We start from the raw sequence: 27340 nt of genomic DNA, 5'->3' as shown, positions 1-27340 counted from the left end.
TTTATTAATTTTATTATTATTATTATTATACTCCTCAAGTGCATTTATAGATAATCTCATCTGAAATTTCCACAACAGCAACTAAGTCAATGGGTACGACTGGAGATGGAGATCATTCAGGCACAGTCCAGTAATCTTTTTTTTTTTTTAAGTGACATTTCAAGACCTGCTCTACTGAAACAGTTGTGTAGATGTGTAAATGTTTATCTTCACACTACTGATAAGACACAGCACACAATTCTAGTAACAGGTATTGTTTATTGGCAGTACTGCATACATGTACACAGAGCACTTCCAACTCAGCCCTTTAGGAAGTGAATGGTAAGAAATACCAATTTTCAGGTAGTTAGGTTGATTAAAGCTACTAAAACTATACCATATTGATGAAAAAATAATTTTGTAGTACAAATGGAAAAAGTTAAAAAAAAAAAAAAAAAAAAAAAAACGGCTTAAAGGCTAAATAACTGGTTACTATAAAAATATCTATTAATGAAAATAAACCAGGCCTAATGAGTGTCCTTTGATGTGATTGCAGCCTGGATTTCCAATCTCTGGTTACTAGCACCTAAAAGACTAAAATATATTTTTTAAAAACAACAAAAAAACAAACAACAACAAAGTAGACTGCTGTAGAACAAACACCACTGAAGTCAAAGCACCATTAGAAATACAGCAAGAAGGCAATGGTTCTTTAGTTTCAACCATCCTTGCTAGCAGTGATGACAGCAGGCTGGCACATTTGCAGTTTGAGTCGGTACAAAAAGGCCTTTTACTCACAGGCACAAGTCAGATGTACAGTAACAGTTTCCATACACACCTTCACACATTCATTGACCTGGAAGTAAACTGTCAATATCCATGCCTCCACATAGATGATGCTTCAAAAAATAAAAATATCCTCAAAGACACCATGGGTTTTTTTTCTTGCTAGAAAGCAGCTAGTTTTTTACTTTTTTTTTTTTATTTTTAATGAGTGAGAACTTCAAAACAGGATAAGTGATCTCTTTCTCCATCACTCACGCAGTGTGTTGATGGAGGCACAGATCTTGAGGGCGGGGCCCAGTTTGATGTTCATGGTGGAGATGAGGTGGTCCTCTCGCAGCAGCAGAAGAGCTTGACCGTCAATTTCCTGCGAGAGGAACTGGGCGGCCAGCTCTTCACAGCCTGAGCAAAGAAACAAAAAAAAAAAAAAAGAAGGCCGGAGCGTAGGATGTGCAAGGATGAGCACAGAGGTTTGCCAAGAACAACAAAAAACGTGATTAAAAGAAGACACCCACCTTGAAGAGACGAGATGAAGCGGCACACTTCCTCCACGCTCCACTGACCCGGAGTGGCTGAAAGGAAGTTGGCCCCCTCTCCCTGGAGGCTCCCGGGAGCCAGGCTGTCGGAAGGAGCGGCGCTGTGGCCGGCCTTGGTGCACGAGTGCGACGAGGTCGGCGACAGCGAGGGAGAATCGTCCTCGTCCTCGTCCCCATCGCTGGACACGTCCTCTGAGCGGCTGGACTCAGAGTGACACTAAAATTTACAGCATCATTCACATCAGTTTTGAATTTACTTTTCTGCACCGGAGGCCTGTTGCTACAAGCCAGTTGCCACGTTGCCGTTTCTAAATGAAAAATTATGGCAATGAATGTGTGCTTATTCACAAGGAGAGTGGAGTGAAGACCTTGTATACAATACTGCATATTGTGTTGGATAATTTTAAAGATGTCTCAATTTTCAGTTCAGATAAGATTAAATTAGATTAGATAAACTTTATTAATCCCAAAGGAAATTCTCGTGCCAGATAGCTCCAAAGTCACAGTATAAACAGCATACATATAGCAACAAAAGGGCATAGAATAAAATAAAATTAAAATAAATAAAAAGTATAAAATAAGTGACAGAGTAACAACTGAAACCACAATTGCACATTACCATAAAATAAATATTGCCTATTGTTATTAGTGTTATTATTATCAGACCCGTGTTTCAGAAAATAATAACACTAATAACATGATAAGATGTGGGTTGTGTCTAAACGCGTTACTCTGCACTTGTTGCTCCATGCTTGATATGTTTGTTTTGTTTTCTTCTTTCGCAGCCACCATGACAGCATCTTTCATTGGTCTGATTGTCTAACTTTGAGGAAAGGCTTCCGTTTTGGGGAGACTTTTTCAAAGAGAACAATTTGGAATAATTTAAGAACCAACCGCTCAATCATAATTCGAAGAGTGTATTTGCATTATCATGTTGGTCATAATAGTGTCAAAATGATATGCAATGGCATGTCTTTGAGGAAAAATAGCAACGGTATTATTACTTGTGAAAAATACCTTGTAAGATATGGAACAACAACAACAAAAAAAAAAAAGGTTATTGCAACGGCCCGGCTGAACCACGGATCTCACCTTCACAGGCAGGTGCCTGCTTGATAAATTATTCATGTTGGAACTGCTTCTGCGAGAGGGGCCCCTTCGCCGAGCAGCGCTGTCATTAGGCGCTGGCAGAGACGTGAGGCCCACGCCGGTTCGACCTCTGCTCGTCTTATAGTGTTGGCTGCAGCTGACATTGTACCTGCAGATCCAGGAGCCCCAAACATCAGCGGTTCCACCGTTAGTTTGCATCCAGCAATTAATTAGCTTAAGCACATACATGCTGAAACCTCCAGCAAGTTCACGTGTGTATTGGCAGCTGGGCACATGGCTTTTTCAAGTTTTTCAAAAACAACAAAAACCAAAAGTAAATCTCACCTTTTAGCACAAGTGTTTGAACAGAACCTCTTGGATCCCCTGAACTGGCTGGCCGGAGCAAGACTGGCACAGTACTCGCACTTGAGCACTGAAACATGAAACAGAGAAATTTACCTTGATTACAAATTCAGGAAAGGATGACCAGATACACAGTGGGACCAGCTGAAGATTAATCAAATCCAAGTTGTTTCACCACTTACATGCAGGCCCATTCTCCGAGCGACCAACCAAGGCAAAATCTCTGTCTTTGAGGAGTCCAGCAACCTGCAAAACCAAACTTGATACTTATTCAGTTGTATTTCAAATGAATGATTAAACAAAGATACCACATTATGTAAATGTGATTTATTAGGTGTTTTGTGTTGTCTGCAGGCTGCTCAGGAATTACATTGTATTTAACTTTAACCTATTTGGCTTTTTTTTTCTAGAAAAAGTGTGCTAAATCACAGTTCACAGAAAGCTTATTTTTAAGGCAGCTGTTTCCTAGAGATCTTGTGGTGTATGTAGTTCTATAGTTTTGATAATGAATCATTCAGTGCTGCTCCACTAGAGTCTGGGGTGAATAATGAAGATCCGAAAATGGGTCCAATATAATAGGTCTACATTATGAAACCAGGGCAAACTTACAGGAAAGGGCTCAGCTCCCTCTTGGATGACAAAGCCCTCAATGAGGTGGGTGAGGACTTGAGGTTTGACCACCGCCTGGGGGACAGGTGCTCTGTCCCTGTCCCCGTGGCTGCCTCTGGAGAGCGGCAGGGGCAAGGAGAGGGTGGGAGGAGACTGGAAGCTGGGTGCAGCAGGGGGCGCTGGTGAGAAGCAACAAGATCAACTTACAACAAAGCTAAACCTACATTCTTTTTTTTTTTTTTTTAAACAAAAATGATCACGCGTTATGACTGCTTGCTGCTTGCTGTACCTGAATCCTTTGTCGGGGCAGGAGACAGAGGAGGAACAGACTCTTTCATGGCGGCAGAATCTGAACATTCAGTTGACATTTCACTTGGTGCATCACAGTCGGATTTTCTCTTCAGAGAGCCGATGGTGGGTTTTATCTAACAGGGTGGAAGGAAAAGAGCAGGAGGAACCATCAAAATGTGACACAGAAACGCACTCAGGGTTGAGCACATGAAGAGTCAGCCTTACAGTAGCGCTGTTATTGGGGACTGAACTCAGGCTCCCGTTGGTGGCGCTCTCCTGTGCGGCCCCACTTCGCACCTGCGCCAGAGCCACAGCCTGAACACTTCCTCCCAGGCCCGGTCTCGCTCCCACAAGCTGCACGGGAATGTGAGGAGTGCCGTTTCCCCCTGCAGTCACCTGGCTGGGTGGTGCTGGGAGAATGGGGGTTGGCTGTCTGGGGGACAACTGTGCAGGCAGGCGGTGTCCCAGAGCAGTCTTGGGCTGGATTGGCACGAGGCCCTTTTCTGCACCGGCGCTGGTCTGCTGTAAGGGCTGCACCACCAGAGTCTGGGCTCCTACGGTGGCTTTGGGGGCCACCGGGCCGATGGAGTAGCCCGTGCTGGTGGTGGCAACGTTGGAGGTTGGCATCAGGATCATGGGGGCGGCAGAGGAGGAGAGGAGGAGCTGGGAGAGTGGGAGGGCTGCGGAGGAAGTGGTGGAGGGAGCGACAGACGCGGCGGGAGTGACCGTGACGCCAGCCTGGTTTCCTGTTTTTGCAGCAATGGTGTTGGCCGAGGACTGCTGTGTGAAGTTGGGCTTGGCAACTTGTTGTCGTTGTGGTTGCACTTGCTGCTGCTGCTGCTGCTGCTGCTGCTGCTGAGCCGCTTGAGAGAAAGCTAGCTGCTGCTGCTGCTGCTGCTGCTGCTGCTGCTGTTGAGCAAGAGGGATGCTGGCGCCATCTTTCCTGTCTGGAGCCTCAGACTTGACAGAAACAGCCCTGGTAGCAGAGTGCAGGGCCAGATTCTGCACCTGTAAATACAATAATAATAATAATAAAAAAGAGAAAAACATTAGCAGTAGGATTTTGATTTGATAAGTGCAAATGTATAGAGCCTGTCTGAAAAATCAGTATAACACTGAACTGGCTCAAAATTTTCACAGCAAGTAGGTAACAACCTGATCGCTGTCAGACTGAGCGCTGTTTGACGCAACTTCAAGCTGCTGATTTTGCTGCTGCTGCTGCTGCTGCTGTTGTTGCTGTTGCTGTTGTTGTTGTTGTTGTTGTTGTTGTTGTTGTTGTTGTTGTTGCTGCTGCTGCTGCTGCTGCTGGGGCTGCGTCTGTGCAACTGTTGCCACAGTAGCTGTTGCTGTGCCACCAGGCATGAAGATGAGCTGGGAGGCAAGCGGGGCCCTCAGGGAGCGGTTAACCTGTGCAGCGAAGTGGGTCAAATTATGGCTCCTTTATGAACATTTTAAAGCAAAATTCCTTTGTGTGTGTGTGTTTATCCCCCTTAAAGACTCACTCGAAGATACATCTGGCCTTGTGCTGCAGAATTTCCACCCAGCAACACAGATTGATTGAGAGCTGTTGTTGTGGCAGAGTTGGCCGGTCCATGAGGACGGGGACTGGTCATGTTGCCTCCTGCAGATGCGGTGCTTAGGTTAACCTGGATGAAGCAGAAAGTGTATATGATTTATTTATACGTTACACTGTGTTATAACTGTGAATGTCGTCTTTTTAGACAATAAACTAAACTTACAGAGGTGGTTGCCTGGGGCACGCTATTACTTTGGGTGTTGGACTGGCGACTTGCAGCAAGTGTAGCCTTATTTTAAGGGAAAAACAAAGTCATGATTTGGCTTCAAGATTATAATTCATTCAGTTCTGTAGTAGGTGCATTGTTTCTATCCTATTCTGGTTACCTGTTGAACAGCAGCCAAGTTTTGCAGTTGAGCATTATTGATCTGTTGCTGTAACATGAGCTGCTGGAAGTACTGAGCAGCATTTGGTTGTCTCTGCAGAGCCTGGAGAGCCTAAAGTCAGAAAAAAAAGACAAGCACACAGTTACAGCAGTGTTCTAGTAATTGACTGACAATTGCTTTAATCAAATACTTGAAACTCTACACTTATGCACTATGCATGTATGTACAACCAGAGATGTTATACAGGTTACTCATTTGATACAGCATTAATATCTGTGCAGCTTTGGGTGGATCTGGGATTTGATTTATTGCATATTGTACTATTAAAACAAGGTACATTTGAAATTGGAAATGGGTGTGGGAGGAATAACACACCTGTACAGCCTGTCTCTCATACAGAGACATGTGGGCAATCTGTGGCGTTCTCGAGTTTCCATTGGACTGGGGATTTCCACTGGGGGTGCTGGTGTTTTGGTCCTCACCTGCATCCATGTCGTCTTTTCGAGGTGCTGAGGAAAACAGACAGTGGACATGCCGACAATCACAGCTCTCTGGCACCCCAAGATAGAGAAGTCTTTACCTTAATACCTCCAACATATATAGACTGTGGCGGACGAAACAACTTTTAACGTAACTGTTGCATGCCATAGATCAGTGGTTTCCTCATTTTCAGGCAGACTTGTCAACATGATAGATGGCTGCTAGCAGAGGGAAGGCTAAAGGGGGAGGGAGGGCTCAGTTAGCCAGATGTGGCTACGTACAAAGCACTTTTCCAGTTTACTAACGAGCAGCTAAAAAAGCAGAGAAAAAAACTAGTGCAAGTGTGGAAGTTTAGCGGGACACATGCAGCACTGCGACGCAATGGAAATTGAGACTTTGTTTGTTAACAGGTACTAACAAAGGCAAGAGCTGCCAATCGAGAATGTGCAGCGCAGGGTTAACTGCTAACTAACTAGCATTGCCAACCGTTTACACTCTAAGGAGAGCTATTAACTAGCAGCTAACACTCGCCGATGCAAGAATTAAACTCGGCGTGCTTATGTTTACCTCTCCTTGGTGTTTCAGTCCCTTTCACCAATCAAGAGTGACGTTAAGTTGCGGTGCCTTTTTGTCTTCAAAACAACGACAAACCAATCTTTTTGGCCATAACCCCGCCCCTTGAATCTTTCTTCTTCGCTTCTATCAACACGCAATATGTTATCAGACACTGCCATCTGTTGTTGTGGAATGCGAAACTCTTTGTTCAACTATATATATTTCGTATCAGAACTTTGTCTGCTTATGTTTTGAACTCTATTATAATCATTTATTACACTTGTAATGACCTGTATCTGCTGCCATTAATTCCCCTTCTCCGCGACGTTACAACTGCAATACCTCTTATTGCCACGTGGTGCTGCTCTGCCTTCACGAATTAATTGTGAACGCTGAACTCCTGCCAGGCTGATATTCACAGGTTGCCCTGGCTGGCTGTGATTTATGATGACTCAGGCGATAATGGCCTAGCATTATGCCCCTATTACTGTACTGAGGTTGAACGTGCCAACTTTTATGTGTCAAATTCCTCATGTTTTGGTTGATTTTTGCTGTCATGCTGAAAATAATGGCTTTCTTAGTAAACTAGCATGTGGCCAATACTTCATGAGATGAGGGGAGCCTCATTAGCTTTGATTAATAAATCTAGTGGAGGACGAGATAATTGCTGCAAGATAATTGACCCCTGTCTCCATGCTCACTGTCTCACACTTATAGTGCCAAATGGACATTGGTCTCTCTCGGTGTCCTTGGCGTTACAGTCTCAGTGACTCTCTAAGTACCTACCATTAGGGCAAGGCTTTTTTTATTTAAAGAAAAAAAAAAAAGATTATTGAGCCTCTTACCAACGATAAAACCTTCGAACCTTCTCTTTATCTTTGACCCTTGACCCAGCTTGTCCCTGTTCTTACACTTACAGGTAATCAAATTTAGGGGATAATGTTAATGACATCATCGCAATTTGCAATAAATAACATAATGGTCACATGCAATGTTAATATTTCTGCTGACCCGCATTAGGTGCTTGTTTGTTTGCCACTAGCAAAATCAGATGCACTCGCTTACATGAAACCAAAATTAACTGGACACAACCTAAGATTAGTACATGGAGGTAAAGCGGACGTGAAAGCCAAACACAGAAACACACACACACACACACACACACACACACACACACACACACACACACACACACACAGAGGCAGCTTTTCTAAATGTCCTTAACGTTTAACATGATACTTAAACCTAATGATACCAAATAACACAACTTTAGTCTGTGGCAAAGAAACTATTTGCGCTTTCTACAAAACATTTGTTACACATTAAATTGCATATCTAAAAGAAGTAAACTCAAAGTATTATTGTTATCAAGTTACTATTAATTATATTATTATTATAAATTTCACAAACACTGATGCACTTTCAAAGGCCGGTGGACAGATTTAGTATTATCTAATACAATAAAGCACAAAGATTTTCACCTGCAGTGGTCATTAAAGAATAAAATCACAAGTTACTGTATTTTATTGACCTCATCTAAATAATAAAAACACACACATGTATTTTTTTGTTCCCTTCTATGTCAATAGATCTCTTAAAATGTCACAGAGTGGAACATTAAGTGAAATTTTTCTTGCGGTGTAAACTGGGCGTTTTTGCTTGGCTTCGGCTGCGTCTACAATATTTCTGCTTTAATAAAAAAATAAAATAATAATAATAAAAAGTCTGAATCCAGAAAGTCTCTTCATTGTTTGTGAGTTATATCAGAGACAGCTGCAGGGACTGAAAGTTGAACTGACGTCCGAAGCTCAGTGTGCACATTTTTCCTTTCAGAGTAAATGCACATTTTATGAGGGGGCACAAGAAGGAATGTCCACTGCTGAGCAGACTCCATAAGTTGGCATGTCCATGAGATATTTTGTCTCTTGGATTTCTGACTAAATCAACGTCAGACTCCGAACTCAACTGTGTGGGATAGAAAGCAGCTTCAGGCCACGGCGCCGTTCTATGACCTGGACGTCCTGTGCGAGGCTGCGTAGGACGATAGTGAAGGATCGGTGTTTGTGAACGCGCCCTCTGTCACTTCTGTTCGGCCTTGCTTGAGCTGCTAGCGCATACACCTGTGTTGAAGGTTCTGGAATTTCATCCACCTCTATTAGTTCTCATGAAGAGTGCTGTTTCGCTGTTTTCACACACGCACATGTTCTGTTTGATCACTCACACACACACAGGTTTGGATGCATTTGCAGCAACTTTTTCTTTTCCATTCATTAGACTCACCTCCTTCACCCCTGTTTCACCCACGTCTTGGTCCTCTGTAACTTATCAGACAGCGCCACAGCACCACCTCCCCATGTTTGGCTGCATCCAGCTATGACATGCTAGCCTCTGGTATGCTTTGGCCTGCGCCGCCCCCCACTTCCACCAGCCTCACCCCCTTCTCTCTGGAGCTGGTCAAGAGGAAATAGATGAAAAGAGCGAGAGAGGCAGAGCAAAAGGGAAGGTGATGATCTAAACCGCATGTGTGCAGAAATCAAATGCAGGCTGCAATGTCTAGTCGTCTTGCGGTCACATTTTTCTGATACGTTTAAACAAAAAAAAAACAATTCTGGGATTTTATGGTTAAAAGGGGGATTCAACATGCACAATAATAAAATAAACTGTTCAGGACTGTGAGAAAGGATAAAAACGGACTCAGGCGCCTGCATTTCAGTGTGTGTGTGTGTGTGTGTGTGTGTCTTTACAGTTAGCAGATTCCTATAAAAAGCAGTGAGTCATGCCGTTCTGACAGTTGATGGCTGTGTGATGCCTGATGAGCCTGCAGGGCTCGTCTTTTCATGCTCTCCCCCGTCCTCCTCCTCTCTGTGTCTCTATAGCATTTTGCCAGTGGCTGTGTGTGTGTGTGTGTGTGTGTGTGTGTGTGTGTGTGTGTGCGTGTGTGTGTGTGCGTGCGTGCATGCGTGCACTACAGGCTCTAAAGTATGTGGGCACACCTCCTCACCGTTGATTTGGGTTTTTTTTCACGTTTTCAAATGTTCTCTGCTCTTGTATCTGTAAACCGCTAACAAACTTTCCCATCCCTGAGCTTTTCTTTGGATTCACACAGACTCTCCCTCTCCTTTCCTCGCTTTGCAGCTATGCTGTTTCGCCTGAACTACGTAACGTATCAAAAAAAAAAAAAAACAGAGACTGACTACATTGGGTTCAGTCCTCCGATCCCCTTTTGCTCCTCACGCGGCCGTATCATGGCCATCTTCCCATCATCTCCCGGGGGTCAGACCCAGAGTCTGCAATCACTTTTTTATCATCACATTCTTCATCTCCACAAAGACTCCATTCAGCCCACCTCTGCTTTACTGGAAGTCAGCATGCATGAGTAATCAAACGGAAGGCCGACGACCGGCAGTTCGGGGACTCTCCCATGAAAGCTGACACTACATGTCTGAGCAAAACGCACAAACAAATCCCTCTTTTTGTGTGAGGGAATTAACGACGGCCCATTTTTAAGTGAGGTTAACAACGTTTAAAAGAGTCTTTTGGTCTCCTCATCTGCGGTTTCTGCCTCCAGCCCTCCGTGTTGCCTTCCACTTCAGCCCCCCCCCCCCCCCTGCTGAAGTGACTGCGGGGCCAACTGTAGATGTGTAACCATTTTCACTTTCTTCCCACCGGTAAACAGTCATTTGAACTGTACAACCATCTAAAACCGAGTCCCTGTGTGTGTGTGTGTGTGTGTGTGTGTGTGTGTGTGTGCGTGCAGGTCTGTGTGATGCCTTCATGCGCACCGCCCTTGACCGAGGCTTTACATGTTCCCTGAACGCTTTCCAGCATGGGTGGTCTCGTTGTGTTCTACACAGGGGGCCGCTGCATGTGACCCGTGTTGTGATGTGTGTGTCGGTCCGTACAGCCCAACAGCTTTGCATTCGTGCGGATGTAAATCTTCTGTACAGTGTGCAAGCGGGAGTGTTGTCCGACTCCTGCTGTCGCTCCTTTGTTGTTTTTTTTGTGTGTGTGTGTGTTTGTGTGTGTGAAATGACAGTCCATCAAGGTGATACGGGTCGGGGTGGAGGTTGCTTCCCGACTCTTCAGCCTAGCTCTCTGCTGCGAAGCCCCCCCCCCCCATGACTTCTTTACTGTCTGACGCAGGATCCGTTTGACCCGCTGCCTCCGCTGGACCACAAATCACCTGCCTTGACTTTTGTGACGTACAGCCAAGTATGCAGACAAGTACACACACTGCCCTCCTGCCTGCACATAAGTCAACTGACAGCCTCCAGTCTGACTCCAGCGCCTCTCCAGCCCACCCACCCCCCAACATGCACGCACCATTGTTAGTAGTTTTCCTCTCAACAATTGACTTACAATTGACTTACAAAACTTATTAGAAACTGTTTTCGCACTTTCCAACTAATCCTGATGGATGGCGTGCTGCAGCCATTTTTTCATTTTGTCATTTTCATTAATTTTTTTTTTCCACCTTCCTTGCCACCATCTCCATCAAATGCAACACCAGCAGGGTCAGTGCTGCAGGCAGGCAGCCAGACACAGACCTGGGGTGTTTTTCAGGCCTCCTTGAGGTGCTGCGTTTTCCCCCCAGGTTTTCTGTGTGTGTGTATGTGTGTGTGCGTGTGTGAGATCGAGAGAGAGAGAATGCATGTGTGCACGCACACTCTTCCCTGTTCACCTTTCGGGAGAGCCGCGACAGGGTCTCACTGGCCCACGCGTACAGTGTGAGTGTTTGACGGTACGTGTGAAGAGTCCACAGAATGTGTGTGTTTCAGTTTGGTATGCGAATGTGTGTATGTTGGTGTTTTTTTTACGGGGGTCCGGTGCGGGCCCGGCGTTTTTGAAGGGGGCCAGACAGCTGCCTTTTACTGCCACAGGGGGTCATAAACAGCGAGGGAGGGGCAGTTATTTACCCCTTTTATTAGGGAAGAAGCCAGAGGAGGGTTTTTTTATTGAGGTCACACTGTAACTCCACACAGCTGCAGGACGAGAGGCGAATTCAAGTTGGGACAGTTTGAGTTTGTGGGTGGGAAAAAAAACTGCCTTTGCATCTTTCAGGAATCCTCCCTGTAGACCTGTTAATTGTTGTACAACTGTGTGCGTGTACACGTGTGTGAACCCGGGGTCATCCGTCTCTCTCGCCCGCCCCTGTCTCATTTCCAGGTCCCCGGACGGCCCACTGCTTGTTAAGCACATCTGCTGTCAATCAGCCGCAACCTGCAATCCAATTGGCATTTCCTGCTGTTGTAGACACGCCCACTCTGACCATTTGGTTACTGGACGTGGCCCACGGTGTCCCACCTTAAGTGGACCATGGTCTATTTGTCTTTTTCTCCCCCTGGCAATTAGTATAACAGATGTTTATTGTGGTGGTAAAGGTCCAATATTATCCTCTTAATCAATGTAAGTTTTTTTTTTAACAATAATATGTGCGTTATATCAGTGAATTTTACAAAAAAGTATAAAAGTCGATCCTTTGCTCTTTTTCTTTTAAGTGCCTCTACTTTTTAGAAAGTGTGAGCTAAAATGTCAGGAAATGGGTGATTTGTGACGTTACAAAGGGGTCTGGTACGTCTCCAGGTCAGTGATGACACCTTTCAGATGACCTCTGGACTGAGGGAAGGGACAACGTACCAGCAGGGAGCTGAAACCTGGCGAAATCTGCTCTTTAGTGCTCATTCCCATGAAGGGAAATGAGATTAGCATCGTTGACCCCACAGCCAGGACTCATGAAAATAGAGATGACCACTAGTTAGCTTAGCGTCAATGTTCAGTCTGTGACAAGGGTCAATAAATCTTGCAGTTTACAGTTCAGCAGTTGCTTAAATGGTGTCATACTGAGAATTTTACTCAGGTTAAAATTTTTTGTTGTCGTGATCAGAAATTTAGAACACAAATGATACACTGAATGAGCAAGATCAGAGGTACATGATATATATACATACATATATTTCTATGTTTGTGTTGCTATTCATTTCTTCAGGGCTCTTGACCTTTAATATTATATATACTTTTCGATGGTAATTTCTCAGGCATTAGGCGTTAACAAAGTTTTTTCTTTTATTTCACAATTTTCTTATCTTTGCTTTTATGTTTTTTCGCCTGCATGTTTGAGGCTGCTTGCATAGATTAGGCAGACACAGAGGTGTAATGGTGTCATTTCCAGTCTTGAAATATGTTGAGGTAGAAATAAATAGGGCATAGGGCAGAGAGAGGACTAACAGACAGAACAGAGTCATGATGATAAAAAGCTGAGAAGGAACAAGTGGGATCCTTAGAGACAGACAAGTTATTCTAGTTCGGGACAGCTGACGGGAAGCCTAAAATAAGATGGAGCCATTGTATGCTCACATAATCTGCAGCTGCACACACAAACCATAAAAAAATTACCCTGTTAAATGCCTTCTGTGCTTCAGAAAGGTTTTCAGTACAGGAGGAACCTCAGTCGAAATGCGTTAACATCGTGCTTTATTGAATTTCTTCAACAGAAACTGTTGTTTCCTACGTTCACATTTGATATAAAAGAGACACAAAGTAAAAACTTAAGCCTTACAGTATCAAACCTCTAGTGTCATAATAAATATACAATGTTATAGTGACAGAGAAAGAAAAAGTTGTAGGTGGAGCTAAAGGATGAGGGAGGGAACGCAGCTGAAAAATTAGCAGGAAGGATGAAACAGCTCAGAGTCCTTTACACATCTACAAATGTATAGTCACACCTCTCTCTGTATACGCACACGCGTGCACGCATACACACACACATACACACACACACACATACACACACACATACACACACACACACACACGCGCACACACGCACACACGCATTTTAAACCCGTTTATGGACCATAAAGAGACCCAACAGGTAACTCATTACCACTGTGTAGAAATGTGACCAAACAATTACAATTACCACAATTAGTACAAGCTATCAGACATACTGGAATAGAAATAATGTAGCCTTCTAAGTCACAGCGCTGCCTTCGCAAAGGGGAGTAGTGATGCAAGCGGTGATGCGGGAGCCTGGATGGAGGAAAAAAGTGAGAAGTGCTCTTGTTCATTGTCGCTCGTACACTCTGGTGCAGACGACATCGTCGGCTTTCATGGTCTGAAAAGACAGGAGAGGGTTGCAGTGGGACATTATTAGGAGGACGTTTTTTGTTTTTCTGGGTTTTTTATTTACAAAACACAACAGGACTAAGCTAAAACTCAATTAAACACCACTACAGGACAGTTTGTGTGAGCCTAAACACAGAGTCAGTGTGAAACTTAATGGTAAATTGTTACGATGAAACATCAAGCTGAAAGTCATAAAAGAAATGAGAATTTCTAAGCTAGACAGTCATCTTGGTTTTCCGAATAATTGTTCAAAATGAACCATTTGCCAAAGCGATTACAACCAATGAAGAAAACTCATGTTTATCGGGGAAAAAAATCCTAATATCTGACTAATTAATTAAATAGTTGACTAATTAATTAAATGTCTAATTAACAGTGTGAGTGAACATGGGTTTGAATAATAACTCCTGGTTCATTCACTGGCTCTTTGTGCACATCTGTGGCAGTTAGTTCGGTAGGAATCAGCAGCCATCTGATATAAAGACACCAACCTCCAACTCTGTCCTGAGCAATTAGTAAATTCTTGAAAGCAGACTCACAAGAAATTTCACTTTTACTTCATAAAAGCCAAAGCTTTGTGAGCAAAGATCCTCGCAGGAACGGACTCCCTAACAGCGCAGCCGTTGCTCTTTAATCTCAAGCGTCCTCCTTGTTGTTCCCTGGAATCTAATCTGCGCACAGTAACGGGGCAGGTTGTTTGCTTTACCAGGATCAGCTTGCCGTCGTTGGTGATCTCTCGGGTCCAGGACGTCTTTGCCCCTTCGCCCTTTTGCAGCTTCTGCTCGCAGCTGATCTTGCTGTCAGTTTCCCAACGTGGAAAACTCTGTGAGCAGGCAACAGGTGATGAAGTAGTAGAAGAAGGAGAAGAAGAAGAAGAAGAAGAAGACGAAACAAATCACTGCATGTTTAAATCGATGATTGCACAACGAAACCTGGGAAAGGGAAGCAGTGAGACGAGCGAAGACTGAGGAAATGTGCAGCGGGGAGGTGAGGGAGAGGCGAGGACTCGAGGTGTCCTCATCATTGCTGGCAGTCGGCTGGTCGCAGTGTGTTTGCTTTGGAGATAGACAAACAGATTCCACTCGGGGGGTTTGGGGGGTGGCGGAGGGGGGAAAGGGAACCAAGGGGGAGGAAAGGAAGGGCAAAGGAAGGGGGGGGGGGGGATAAGAAGTTGAATGGGGTCGTAAAGGCCGTAAAGGAGAACACAAGTGCAGCCTGATAGGCCCTGGGAGACCGATGGGAGTGGTGAGGTATGCGCTCAGTCAAAATATGACGAGAAGCCAGAACAAATAGGTTGATGTAAATCCCCCCTTTTTCTTCCCCGTGAGAGAGAGAGAGGGGTGGGGGAGAGAGAGAGAGAGAGAGAGGGAGAGAGAGAGAGAGAGAGAGAGAGAGAGAGAGAAATGAGGATAAAGCGTCCGGGGCGTACCGTGCACGGGCGTCCGTCCACCGTGGCCTCGTTGAACTCCTGCCCCACGGTGAAGGTGATGTGGGTGGTGCGCACCGTGGTGGACGTCCTGATGGAAAGCGTCTCTCCGTCCTGCGTGATCTCCACCAGCGGGTTTGACGCCGCCTTCACGGCGATCATGCGTAGCATCACGTTCACGCCTGCGAACGGAACCACGAGGTCAGAGGTTAAAAAACGGTTGCCGCCGAGCGATTCCCTCACCAGGAGGGCACACAAGACGTTCACGTGCGTGCATGTGTGTGTGTGTGTGTGTGTACGTGTGTGCGTGTGTGCACGTGAAAGTGGATGCTCGTTTGCAACAAAAAAAAAACAACCCTCAAGTGGAAGGTTGGCAGCCTTCGCTACCCGAGCTTGTCCGATCATAATGGCAGAGGACACGTTTAAAAAGCACATGACAGAAGTGTGCTTATCAAAACCCATGACCCCGTAGCACAGCACACACACACACACACACACACACACACACATTTCTGCAAAGTAATCTGTCCCTACACGTCAAGCCCAGTCGTCTTCCTGCACAGTCGTTTCCGCGGTAAAGCCGATGATGCAGCGTGGGAACGGAGGGAGCGAGGAGCGGGACGCCCTGGTGGTCGGCGGAGGGAGGGCGCAGGGAGGGGGGGTGGGTCGCGGGGGGGGCTAAGCGGTCTGTGTGTGGTGTGTGAAGATCTTCGTCCAAGTGCAAGGGGAAGTGTGTGTGTGTGTCTGTGTCTGTGTCTGTGTGTGTGTGTGTGTCTGTGTGTGTGCGTGCGTGCGTGCGTGCGCTCCACGTCCAGCGCGTCTCTACAGTCGAGTTGGGTTTCGCACTTCTCACCCCTGGCGCATTCCCACCTGTCACCGAGGGTAAATATATACACACGGCGAAATGCACAGTCAGTCGCTGTGTGCACCCATGACGGCTTGCAGGCCGCCGCGTGCACGCACAGCGTGATGAGTCATCGCCTTGGTTTCTATGTGTGTGTGAGGGTAGAAAGGTTTTGTTCAAGTTGCGATTGAGCAAAAGCCGTAGTCGTGGCCCAGAGGATTTGATAGCGTTATTTTGGCCAAGTTTGGCCAATTCGTTTTATGACGGAGCAGCCTGAATCAAGGCTGCATTTGATGGTTTGCAGTTTGGCACTGGAATTTATTAAGTACTGTTGGTGTATTTTCTCAAGGCCAGCACTGAAGTAAAAACTTTTTTTTTTAAATTACTAATAACAATAAAATAATCTTTGGGAAAAATCTGTTGGAGACAATATTGAGTTGTTGTTAGTTACAGCTACCAGTTGCCAGTGTGACTCAGAGATTTTGCCACTGCCCCCGTTAAGTTTCACCACCTGTAACGTTTTGTACAGTAAAGCCAAAAACAACCAGACAAAATAAGTGGTTGAATCTATTTGATACCTGTGTTACACAAAGGATCCATGTCATACAGGAGGTCAAGCCTTAAAAAGGAAGTGGGTCGGTAAACTGATAGTTGGGTTGGACGCACGACAATGTTGCAACCATGCCTTTCTGGTACCCGGTGGTGTTTGACTGGAAATACAACTCGGAGCTCTGAGATGAGAAAAAGTCTTCCTCGAGTCTGCAGATGATTCGATAAACGTTCCAACATGCCGACACAGAACCTCCTGAACTAACCACCAGGTTCCGGACGGGGAGGAAATTACCTTAACAGATTTTAATATGAAACACTGAAACCGGCAACACGAACCTGGACACAGGAGGGGAGATGCGCACACGCACATGCAGACAGATGAAGAGACAGACAGACGGTTTGGGTCAGAAGTCAAAGAGCAAAGGGCAAAGGAAGCATTTGGGGCACTGAGAGACCGGGGGATTGAAAGAAGGAGTGCAGAGAGAAGAGGAAGAGAGGACAGTGGAGAGAACCAGGAGGCCAGTGGGTGCTGACAGCCTGCTTGCAGCTGCAGCCACTGACCCCCCATTAAAACCAGCAGCCACTGGCCCTCCATCAAGACCAGGAGCCTCTGCCTCTTAATTAAAACCAGGAGCTACTGGCCCTCCATTAAAACCTGGAGCCACTGGTCCTCCATCAAAACCAGGAGCCACTAGCCTTCCATCAAAACCAGGAGCCACTGGCCCTCCATCAAAACCTGGAGCCACTAGCCTTCCATCAAGACCAGGAGCCACTAGCCCTCCATCAAGACCAGGAGCCACTAGCCCTCCATCAAGACCAGGAGCCACTGGCCCTCCATAAAAACCAGCAGGCCTCCATCAAAACCTGGAGCCTCTCAGGAATGATGCACTTACGAGCTCCCTCAGTGTGGGACAGTAGTGGCCCCACAAACTAATCATCCTGGTGCACTTGTTGTAAATTATCATGCACTCCCGTGTCCTGTTTTTTGCAGTAGGAACTCACGCGAAAGAACAAGCGTGCAGACAGAGCGCTTTGTTTTATGTGGTATTTCAATACGTGTCCAAGCTTTCCCACCATCTCTGTTGTTCTTCCTGAGAAACACGTATGCACGCGCACACACACACACAAACACACACACACACACACACACACACACACACACACAGAGAGAGGCCGACATGCAGACGCACACTTGTAATGGAGGTTTGGACCAATCATAAAGCTTTATGGGCTGATTGGCAATAGAAGGGCAGTTGGAGCTGCAGCCTGCACCCTGCTGTGATTTGACCACATAGAGAACAATAGTGCCAGTTGATATCAATTTTAAGAACCTAGAATGTGTGTGTGTGTGTGTGTGTGTGTGTGTGCGTGTGTGTGTGTGTGTGTGTGTGTGTGTGTGTGTGTGTGTGTGTGTGTGTGTGTGTCCAGACGCAGCATCCGAATGCACCAGCAACGCTGCACCATTTTTTGGGACTGTCACAACAGATAAAGTGATGGCTCTACACTGTATAGTGTCATAACGGTCACACACACACACACACACACACACACACACACACACACACACACACACACACACACACACACACACACATTTAAACGCCGCGCGCGGAGGCAGCGACACAGACAGATGTGCCGCCGTTTGTCTCTATTGTCTAAATGGCGAGTGGGGGGGGGGGGGGGGTGAAGCTGGCCGGGGGCCATGCACTGAATTTTGGGTTGTGCAGAATAACAAAGACCCCCCCCCCACCACCACTCATGTGTTCCAGAGGGTGATGGTCACTGGTGCACGGACACAGTGGAGGCTTTGACCTATAATGTGCTGAGAGGGCTGCAGTTGTAGCTGACACATCGGATCTGTGTCATTACGCACGGAAATAAAAAGCTTCACGCGAAACCGCAGACTGTTAGTCACGCTGCCACATCAGTTCATGACTGGCTTCCCCTCCTCGCCATCCCTCCAACCCCCCCTCTGTCTTTTCATCCACTTACCCAACTTTTTGAGAAGCTCGTCAAAGTTTTCTGAACTCTTCATCACCCAGTTGCCGGCGAAATCGGGGATTTTGCGCGTCTCCATGGTTCGGACTGCAGGTCGGATATGCTGAGCTGCTGAGGTCCACGCGCGTCAAGAACTCTCCTTTCCTTTTTCCGAATAGTGCTGCGCGCGCCAGTGGTCGGACCGAGTGACGGACCGTCTGTCTGTGTGTCTGTCTGTCACTCCTCTCCTCTCTCACACCTTGCGTGCCAGGGTGCACTGCAAATGAATGGCACAGAGCGCAGGCGGGTCGAGGTGGAGGGGGCGGGGGGCGGGAGGGGGTGACTTGTGTAGGTTGCACACACACCCCTCCTCCCCACCCCTTCTGTATATGGACACGCCCCGCAGCTTATAAAGTCACAGGCAAGTCCGCGCGGTTCGGCTGAAACTGACCACGCCCCCGCCCCCTCGCCCCCCCACCCCCCTCCTCTCTCTCTGCATCATGTGCGTTTCGGAGGCGGCGCGCAGCCGGTATTTGGAGACGCCCGCCCCTTGTTCGTCCGGTGCGTAATTTGAACATTTTGAAAAAGTAAAAAGTAAAAAAAAAAAAAAAAATAGGGCAGATGGGAAATGTGGAGATAAAATAAGATTATTAGATTTGACTCAGCAGCACAGGCAGGTGTCATCGATGCGCTGTGTGTGTGTGTGTGTGTGTGTGTGTGTGTGTGTGTGTGTGTGTGTGTGTGTGTGGTGGCCAAGTTCACACTCAGGCGCTCCCGCGTGTCATAAAAATAAAAGCGGCGGTAAGGGGATACAGCGGCAGCCCGCCTGTGGCCTCCACCTCCACCGGTGCTGGGGGGGGGGGGGGAATCCATTTAACTGGGGCCTGCGTCAGTTCCAGAGCCACGACTGACGCAAGGAGAGTCGAGGGGTGGTAGAGGACGAGGAGGAGGAGGAGGAGGAGGGAAGAGATTAAAATAAGAGGTGGGGTTGGCGCAGGTCGGCGGCGTCGTCTAGAGGTTCTCCGGCCCCCGCTGCTCAGACGGAAGGAAGGGGGAGGTGGTGGAGGGGCACTTGAAACAGACGGAGCAGCGGGGAAGGGTTAGGGGCCCGCGGGGTCGGAGGTAGCGCCATAAAGAGAGAGAGAGAGAGAGAGAGCGCACGAACACACACACACAGGCACACACTTGCGCACGCGCGATGATGGATGGCAACGGCACAAAGCCGACATTAACTATTGACTCTTGATGGATGATCCCATCCGCTGCACTGCACGGCAAATTAGCGCACGAGGTAAACCGGGAGGCTCTGTGTGTGTGTGTGTGTGTGTGTGTGTGTGTGTGTGTGTGTGAGAGAGAGAGAGAGAGAGAGAGAGAGAGCTCTTCCATGCGCGTGACTTCTTCTTCTTTTCTTTCTTTCTTTCTTTCGTTTTTTTTTTAATCAATTTCATCAATTTGATGCCAAACAAAAAATGCACGCCGGGTCATGCAGCTGTGCGTCAGCAAACAAAAGTGAACAATAAGTGGTTGTTTCTCCTTAATGTTGTTGCTCCTTAATTGGCCACAAACCACCATATATCGCCGCCAGCCCTTCACTAATTTATTTAGCCTTTAACTGTGTTTCCCAACAAGCAACAGAGGTGGTGAGCCATAGGAAGTCATACTGCAGGCCGCAGTAATTTCCCCTTCTTTTCTTCCCTGTGACTCACTCCGCTGTTAACTCCTGACCCCAGTGTGTCACATTTAAGAGGATCTATGTCTGCATGAAACAGACTGGGAAAACACACTTGGTTTCAGCAGCGGCTAATGATTACTGTTTTGTGTTTCATCTGCAAATGATAATAATATTTACATAATCCGACATGTTTCTAACACTGTGGGCCTGCTTTCGGATTTTGGGTTTGTACCCCAAGATCACAGCTGGTGTTGGAAAGATGTGACATAAAGGTGGACCTCAGTGAAAGGAATAGAGCTGGAGGTGTGACGTTGTTAGATTGGCTGTGTGCAAATACAGCCCTTACAGTTAGACAGCAAATATGCACGTGCAGGACAAAATGGACCTCAGCACTGCTGGATGAAAAATATGCTTGGATGCACATTTGCCGATTTTCAGATTTGCAATGGCATACATGCTTGGTAAAGGGTAGAACAAGGTTCATGACTTCCAAAGGAGTTTTTTTTTTTGTTTGTTTTTTTTCAGTATCGCTTGTTGCTGATAAGCTCCTAAATCTTCCTCACTGGGTCTTCAAGGTGTCTGTCTGGTGCATTTTAAAAGCAAGATTTGACCGAGTCCATAAAGTTTGAATCAGTCACTGACTCACTGCCGCCTTGGTGGTCTGCCAGACATGTGGTCTTCAAAAAGCGGCGCATTGGTCAAACTGATCCTGCGCTTCTAAGAGGCGAATTGTGCTCGCACAAAGCCCACAATAGGTGCTGTCCGGCGTCGGGCGAATTCATCTTCAGCCTCGCCGCAGGCCCTCGGACAGTATTACCATGACAGAGCAAGAAGCGCATCAGAGGCCACCGAATCAAACGGTGGCACCGCAGCACCGTCGCCCGGCACCTCGGTGCGGTTGCTCATTTGGGGGACTGGGGTGGGGGGGGTGGGGGGGTCCTTTGATGAAGAGCTCAGGAACGTGTGTGATGCTGCGTGTCAGCGCGCCGTGACAAAGCGCCGCTCGATATTCAGGCCCGCTGAACCGTGGACCGCTCCTCTCAACCTCTCATTCCTTCCTTTCCCTCCATTTCCCCCTCTTTTCCCTCTCTCCCGCTCTCCTTCACCTCACGCAACTCTGCAACCCCCTTTCCCTTTCCCTTTCTCTTCCTCCTCCTCCTCCTCCTCCTCCCGTCAATCTTTTGTTCTTTTGTGCCGCTCTGACACATTCCTCAAGCACGGCGAGCAGAGGGAGAAACGGAACGGGAGAGGATGGAGAGGGAGGAGAGACAAAAGAGAGTGAGGGGGGTAAAGTTTGGAGGGCTGGGGGGGGGGGCGCAGAGACAAGAGCGCAGGTCATTTTTTATCTCATTGTCGAGGAGGAGAGGATGGGGAGAGTGAGTCAGCAGGGAGATCAAAGGCAAACAGAGGGTGACAGAGATGGAGAGGCTGAGATGCAGCGCAGGGCAAAGACCGACTCCTCCCTCGCCGAAACATCTTAGTTTTATTTCAGTCTTCCTGGCCGCCTTATCTCCTGGCAAATATCCCCCAAACCCTAAAAACTCGGACACTGTTTACTCCTTTTGTTGAAAAGAAGGTCGTCGATGAGTGATCGCGACAACTTTCCCCGGGATTCCGGGCAGGCTGAGGCCAAACAAAAGATCTCGACACCGTGTGTGGCTTAATAAGTCACATTTCCTATTGTCTTATCAGGAAACGCTGATACCCTAGTTTCTGTTTAGTTGTTTCTGTAATTCAAAACCAACCGTCCTGGTCGCTGGTGAGGATTTCCATCACGCATGATCCACACTTGAGGCTGGTCCACACGTTTCCACATGTCTTGCAGTTCGACCTTTTATGTCCCAAACTGTCACCAAGTTAAATGCTGATGATTTGAAATGCTGAATGTTAATGGAAAAAAAACACAAAATCACTGTAAAAGGCTTTTTTTTTTTTTTTTAACCTAATTTTCTCTTTGTCACAATTTTATCTTGGTGCTTTCTGACTCTTGATACTCGTAACTTTTCAACCCTGCGCCTCGTCTCAGCACTTTCACTGAACTTTGCAGCGCCTCCGAGCCAACATCCTCCTCCGCTGCTTTTTGTTTTCCTCCCCTCATTCAAATGACACAGATTTGAACTGCGTCTGCAGAACGTCCACACTCACAGTCAATTCATTGTTCCATGGGGAGCTTATCTGGGGTGAGGAATGCGAGGCAACATCAGGCTGCCCCTCTTTGGCAATATTTTCTGCACCTTCTGGCACAGTCGCGTCCTATTACAGTTGTGGCAAGTTAAAAAAAAAAAAAAAAGGAAAGAAAGAAGCTGCTTGTCTGCGCAGGTCTGCAGGGTGTGTGCGTGTGATCGGCACGTAGTAAACTCACACTTCAGTGGCATTCTCCGTTTTATCATCCGGCTGACCTTCAGTAAAATCTCTTCACCCCGTGACCTCCCGTCATCCCAGATGTGAACTTGACCTTAACCTCCCGCCAACTCCTGGAAGTCATTAGCACAGGCCTTTACCCTCCGAAGAAGCCACTGGGAAGACGTGCAGAAGGGGGCCCGCAAATGACAATATCCAACTCTCAAGATTTACTTTGGTGTCAATTCAGGGGTGAGGACCTCCGCATGGGGCCTTCAGATAAATCTGACGGGTTCGCTGAAGATGAACTGCGCAGGAAAGGCGGAAAGAAAGCGTTCTGAGACACAAAGTGGTTTCGTTTTACCCGAACCGCTCTCTCCTGCCGCTGAGGCAAAGTCACTTTTTGCCTGTTCACGGATTAAGATGTGAAAATCTCGACCCGCAAAGTTTGCAAGAAGAACAAACAGACACAGCGCTGCATTCATACACCGGCGTCTCTGTCTGTGTGTGTGTGTGTGTGTGTGTGTGTGTGTGTGTGTGTGTGTGTGTGTGTGTGTGTGTGTGTGTGCAGCACTCTGGGCTGCTGGCAGACGAACCCACCAAAACCATGTGGGACTGATTAGAGCAGATGAGATGGCAGAAGGACGTGGAAATGAGAAGAATGAGGGAGAGATGAGAGAAAATGTGCACAAATAAAAAAAAAAAGAAAAGGAGGAACTGAGAATGGTAGAGGGCACTGAAAGACTGCATACTCGTTGTGTGCCGTACATGTATCTCTAATGGAAATGGGAAACATTAGTACTTCAACAGATACTGCCAGAATTGTAAAAAGGCTGAATTCCATATGAATAAAAACTGAAAAATGTATTTACATTCTTTTTTTTTATTTCACGTTTATTTTATTTTAATTGTTCCTCCAAAAATGTAGCTGTTCTGCTCAACAACTTCCAGTCACAGCTGATCTAAAGCAGCAGGCGATTGGTCAGCATGGATTGGATGGGAAAAATATTGAAGGGTTTTAAAGGAGTGGAAAGCGAGCGGTGAGATGGAGGAGAAACTGAGAAGGAAAACAAGCAGTGGTTCTCATACTTTCCTGGCTTTCCACTTTGTTTCATGCGCATGTGTTTGTTTTTCTTAAACAAACTCATGCGTGCAGTTCAATAAAAGTGCAGATGTGTTTTTTCCCCCCTCTCTGTTTTTATCCACTTTCTCCTCCCTCCTCCTCTTGCATCCCGTCACTCTCGCTGCGTCTCCACCCTTGCCGCCTCTCACTCTGCACTCATTCTTTTATTTTGCTGCAACATTTCCGCGTTGACCCCAATCAACGACTGTTGTTCATCTTTATGTGTGTGTGTGTGTGTGTGTGTGTGTGTGTGTGTGTGTAGTTGCCATTGTGTGCATTCAATATGTGCATTTGTGAGCTGGAGATGATGTCATGTTTCGGGAATGGTTAAATATCTCGCTGCGAGGAGGCCGACCTCTGGTCACTGTTACTGTGACCTCTGTGGCTCCTGCATCAGTCTGCAGGAGCCCAACAACATAATGACATACTTACAGTTCCCCAATGGTCCCAGTCCTCTGGGACCATTGGGGAACTGTAAGTGAGAAATTCATCAGCTGCAGCTGCATGGCATGATTTCATCTCTGTGAAATGTGTGATTTTGCCGATGACTTTCAAAAAATGGAAAAAGTTGAAAACAGAATGAATAACTTGTTGCAGGCTGTGCAACAAAATCAACAACAACATCAACATCAACAACAACAACAACAAAAGCCTTCATAAGATCAGGGAATTAACAGCAGTGTAATTACACAGAACACATTCCTAAGATTTTTTTTTTGAATGGAAGCAGAAAATTACCCATGATAAGCCATAAGTAGCATTAGGGGTGTTTCACGGTAAGCCACTGTCTGGCCCCATATAGGAGGACTGTGATGTAACTGGACACTAAAATCCAAAAGACACCAAATACATCATAGTTGAGTTGGTTTTTTTTTGTGTGTGTGTGTGTGTGTGTGTGTGTGTGTGTGTGTGTAGAAGGGTTTTTAAACAAATTTATGAGACTCAATCAGCTTTAAAAAAATATATAATAATAATAATAATAATAATAATAATAATAATAATAATAATAATAATAATAATAATAAATCACATTTTAGCGTTTTTTGAAAACAACATTTAGTTATTTCAAAAGCACTTGGAGGTGAATCACCTAGAAGCGAAGAGGAGCTTTTCACTACGGCACTTTGGACGAGTGTTCCGGTCACTAATAAGTGCATCTAGAGGCGCAATGTGGGACAGGACGGTCTCTGAGTTCTTCGTAGTCTTTTGCTGCCCTCTCGTGGTGAGTTCTAGGCTGTCACTACGGCTATTAAAATCGTAACACAATCTATTCTAATGAGTCATCGGCGCCACCCAGTAACAGTGAGGCTTACCCTGTTGTGGTTGCAAATTAGTTTTTGTCCTCCAGTTTTATTTGTTTGACATGTTGTGTTTAGCATATAGGATAGTATGTGCTATATTTAGTATAGTATATAGCATATTTATATTTACGATGTTACGGTTTTAGTTTTTCTTTAAGCGTTGGAATCACTGAATTAGAGCTTCCATTGAAATCCTCGTGTACTCCTTTTTTATTAAAGTCTTTGCTGCCTTGAATTTAGCACCGCACACCTGCAGCTTCAGCCACAGGAAGTTGCTGGGGCACCACACACACAAAAAAATATTTATGAAATGCATGCTTCTAAAAAGAAACCAACAACAAAAACTCACACTTTGACAGACTGCACAACATGGCTAAAACACAGCAGGAGTGTAGTTACAAAAATACTTTCAAAATTCCTTTAAAATCTTTTCGCAAAACAAAGTTGATAAGTCCCCAAACGAAAAAGGCTTCAAAACACATTTTAAATGTAATACTGAAGTTCATGTCTTGAAGGACAAGTGCCCACCGATTGGGAAAAAAAAAAAAAAAAAGAAGGCCAAATTGTCTCATCTAGTTAAATCACTCAGAAGCCACGCAGAAACAGCAGAAGTAGCGACAACCAGCAGAGCCATGTGGCGTTGGCGCTGGGAGCGCGACCTTTGGCCTGAGAGTCCTGGCAGCCTTTGCCGTCGTTCCGCGGCGTCTGATTGTCGGGGTTTCCCTCAAAGTGGACGGGCAGGCAGTCGTTGCCCAGCACCTCGCAGGCCAGGATCAGGTGCTTGGTTTCCTCCCGCACGCTCTTGATGCCGCACGTCCCCATCTCGCTCCTCACCGTGACGAAGGTGAACGGCTGGCGGCTGATGCACAGGTTGTCCTTGAACCTCTCGCCGCCCTGCTCACTGCACACCTCCTTCACCCTGGCCAGGTCCATGGGGTTGAGGAAGGACTGCGTGGGCCTGCCGCAGCCCGTCTTGTTCAGGATGTACCTCTTCCACTGGTTCTGGTCGAGGGAGGTGGGCGTGCCGGGCGGCAGGTGGCGCTGGAGGAAGGTGTTGAAGCCCTTGTTCCATCTGGAGCGCTGGCACGGAGCTTCGTTTCTGGCCGAGGTCTGGCGGGCCAGCAGGAGGCAGGCGGAGAGGGCGAGGAAAACCCCGAGTCGGGCCGCCATCGTCCCGGATCCCTGCAGCAGAGGACAGACGGGCATTGGAGAAGAGGAACGACTCTGACACAGCAGTCACGGTGTTACGTATTTGGCGCAAACCTGGTACAAAGAAGAGGGTGACAGCTGCATGTGGAGGGAGGGCTTTTTTTTTTTTTTTTTTTTTCTTTCTTTCTCTAACACGAAACCGAAAGGGAGGAAGTGAGCAACAGCGGCGGAATAACAAAGAGCTCCTACCTTCTAGCAGCAGCAGCAGCAGCAGCAGCAGCAGCAGCGGTACAGAGCGTCAGGCGTGAGATCTTTACTTCTGTCCTTCAGTTACGGTTCCACAGTCCACTTCCTGTTTGTGTGAGCGGGAGTGGCCTCCCGTCTAGCGTGTGCACTGCTGCAGTTCATCCACACGGCTGTGCTTTAGAGCAGTGGGCAGGGCGACACATGATCCCCTCGCTGCTGGAAATAGCAGCCGGAGATCCAGCTGGCTTATTTTTGGATGCCTACTGGGTGCGTTGCCCCCATTTGGCTGCATTTTGGTTTTTGCTGTTGTTGGGTTTTGTTTTTGTTTGTTTCCCCCCAGTGTTTTGCCACAGTTTAATCCTCTGGGCTTAACATTGATTGATAATTAATATTATATCCCTCCATAGCTCCGGACTGCATTGTTTTAAACATTATTGCGCTGCTCCTTTAAGCACAGCTGCCATCTTCTGTGCAACACGTAGCAGTAATTACGTAGTAAGCTCCACTTAGTTTTTCTGAGGACGTTTCTGGGGAGGCCAGTGACACAACAGTAGGGCACAACAACAGCTTTTAGAAGGATGGTAAAATCAGTGGATTTTACCACAGAGATTGACTTTGAAACTCAAAAGGGTAAAAATGTGAATGATTTTTATTTATTTATTTTTGCATACTTATACAACATTTAAAAAAAAACAAAAAAAACAACAGTCCACATTCACAAATTGGCGTCACTCACGACTTACCTTGTTGGAGTGAACTAGTCAAGGCCGTCTGGGCTCACAACTCATCGTTGAAACATGTCACATGACAAACTTCCAACAGTTCATTCGCAGAACATTTCTACAGACATTATTTCAAAGACATAAAACTATAATATCACAGCTCAAATGAACTCCTGTTATGAACTGATGAATGGATGAAATGATTTTAGGGAGTGTATTCTGGTAAAATTCCATGTTTTGTTTACAATCGGTTGGTTGGTTAATCATTTCCAGTTC

General features: G+C 46.4%; 3 protein-coding genes across 6 annotated transcripts; all 3 read right to left on the bottom strand.

The window, feature by feature from the left end:
- Positions 1–238: 238 nt before the first annotated feature.
- On the bottom strand, positions 239–6729 carry phc1 (polyhomeotic homolog 1). The gene is made up of 14 exons (XM_076040949.1): positions 6600–6729; positions 5928–6061; positions 5553–5663; positions 5390–5455; positions 5153–5296; positions 4806–5057; positions 3876–4658; positions 3649–3784; positions 3360–3538; positions 2933–2996; positions 2733–2820; positions 2391–2556; positions 1278–1515; positions 239–1164 (listed from the first exon to the last, which is right to left on the bottom strand). The coding sequence occupies exons 2-14, from the start codon at positions 6042–6044 to the stop codon at positions 1013–1015; spliced, it is 2496 nt and encodes an 831-aa protein (XP_075897064.1). The 5' UTR covers positions 6045–6061; positions 6600–6729; the 3' UTR covers positions 239–1012.
- A 6312-nt stretch (positions 6730–13041) lies between these two features.
- On the bottom strand, positions 13042–18804 carry LOC142898221 (cellular retinoic acid-binding protein 2-like). 4 transcript variants are annotated; one of them, XR_012928550.1, is made up of 5 exons: positions 18527–18804; positions 15142–15320; positions 14419–14535; positions 13348–13701; positions 13042–13315 (listed from the first exon to the last, which is right to left on the bottom strand). XR_012928550.1 is itself a non-coding variant. In XM_076041055.1 (4 exons), exons 1-4 carry the CDS (start codon positions 18609–18611, stop codon positions 13651–13653), a joined length of 432 nt encoding a protein of 143 aa, XP_075897170.1. In that variant the 5' UTR covers positions 18612–18804; the 3' UTR covers positions 13042–13650. The 4 variants fall into 4 exon arrangements, 1 of the variants encoding a protein (XP_075897170.1); XR_012928552.1 differs by having other exon boundaries at positions 13352–13701; XR_012928551.1 differs by having other exon boundaries at positions 13364–13701.
- A 6159-nt stretch (positions 18805–24963) lies between these two features.
- On the bottom strand, positions 24964–26493 carry LOC142898233 (angiogenin-2-like). The gene is made up of 2 exons (XM_076041070.1): positions 26346–26493; positions 24964–26129 (listed from the first exon to the last, which is right to left on the bottom strand). The coding sequence occupies exon 2, from the start codon at positions 26115–26117 to the stop codon at positions 25533–25535; it is 585 nt and encodes a 194-aa protein (XP_075897185.1). The 5' UTR covers positions 26118–26129; positions 26346–26493; the 3' UTR covers positions 24964–25532.
- Between the last annotated feature and the right edge of the window lie 847 nt (positions 26494–27340).

This window comes from Nelusetta ayraudi, unplaced genomic scaffold, assembly GCF_046127955.1.
Source record: "Nelusetta ayraudi isolate G7.1 ecotype Tasmania unplaced genomic scaffold, CSIRO-AGI_Nayr_v1 ptg000063l, whole genome shotgun sequence".
In the NCBI taxonomy this organism is placed as follows: domain Eukaryota; kingdom Metazoa; phylum Chordata; class Actinopteri; order Tetraodontiformes; family Monacanthidae; genus Nelusetta; species Nelusetta ayraudi.
Note: the sequence above shows the minus strand (reverse complement) of the source record. Positions and strands in the feature narration are given on the sequence as shown.

What these genes read in the sequence shown, in the direction of transcription:
- phc1 (XM_076040949.1), bottom strand. Translation starts at nt 6,044, where the DNA reads ATGGATGCAGGTGAGGACCAAAACACCAGCACCCCCAGTGGAAATCCC. An exon ending in TGCCCCAGGCAACCACCTCT is followed by an intron (nt 5,297 to 5,389) that starts GTAAGTTTAGTT and finishes TGCTTCATCCAG; the next exon opens with GTTAACCTAAGCACCGCATC. An exon ending in CTTCATCTCGTCTCTTCAAG is followed by an intron (nt 1,165 to 1,277) that starts GTGGGTGTCTTC and finishes TTCTTTGCTCAG; the next exon opens with GCTGTGAAGAGCTGGCCGCC.
- LOC142898221 (XM_076041055.1), bottom strand. Translation starts at nt 18,611, where the DNA reads ATGGAGACGCGCAAAATCCCCGATTTCGCCGGCAACTGGGTGATGAAG. An exon ending in TGGACGGACGCCCGTGCACG is followed by an intron (nt 14,536 to 15,141) that starts GTACGCCCCGGA and finishes GCCTGCTCACAG; the next exon opens with AGTTTTCCACGTTGGGAAAC. An exon ending in ACGACGGCAAGCTGATCCTG is followed by an intron (nt 13,702 to 14,418) that starts GTAAAGCAAACA and finishes CTGTCTTTTCAG; the next exon opens with ACCATGAAAGCCGACGATGT.
- LOC142898233 (XM_076041070.1), bottom strand. Translation starts at nt 26,117, where the DNA reads ATGGCGGCCCGACTCGGGGTTTTCCTCGCCCTCTCCGCCTGCCTCCTG.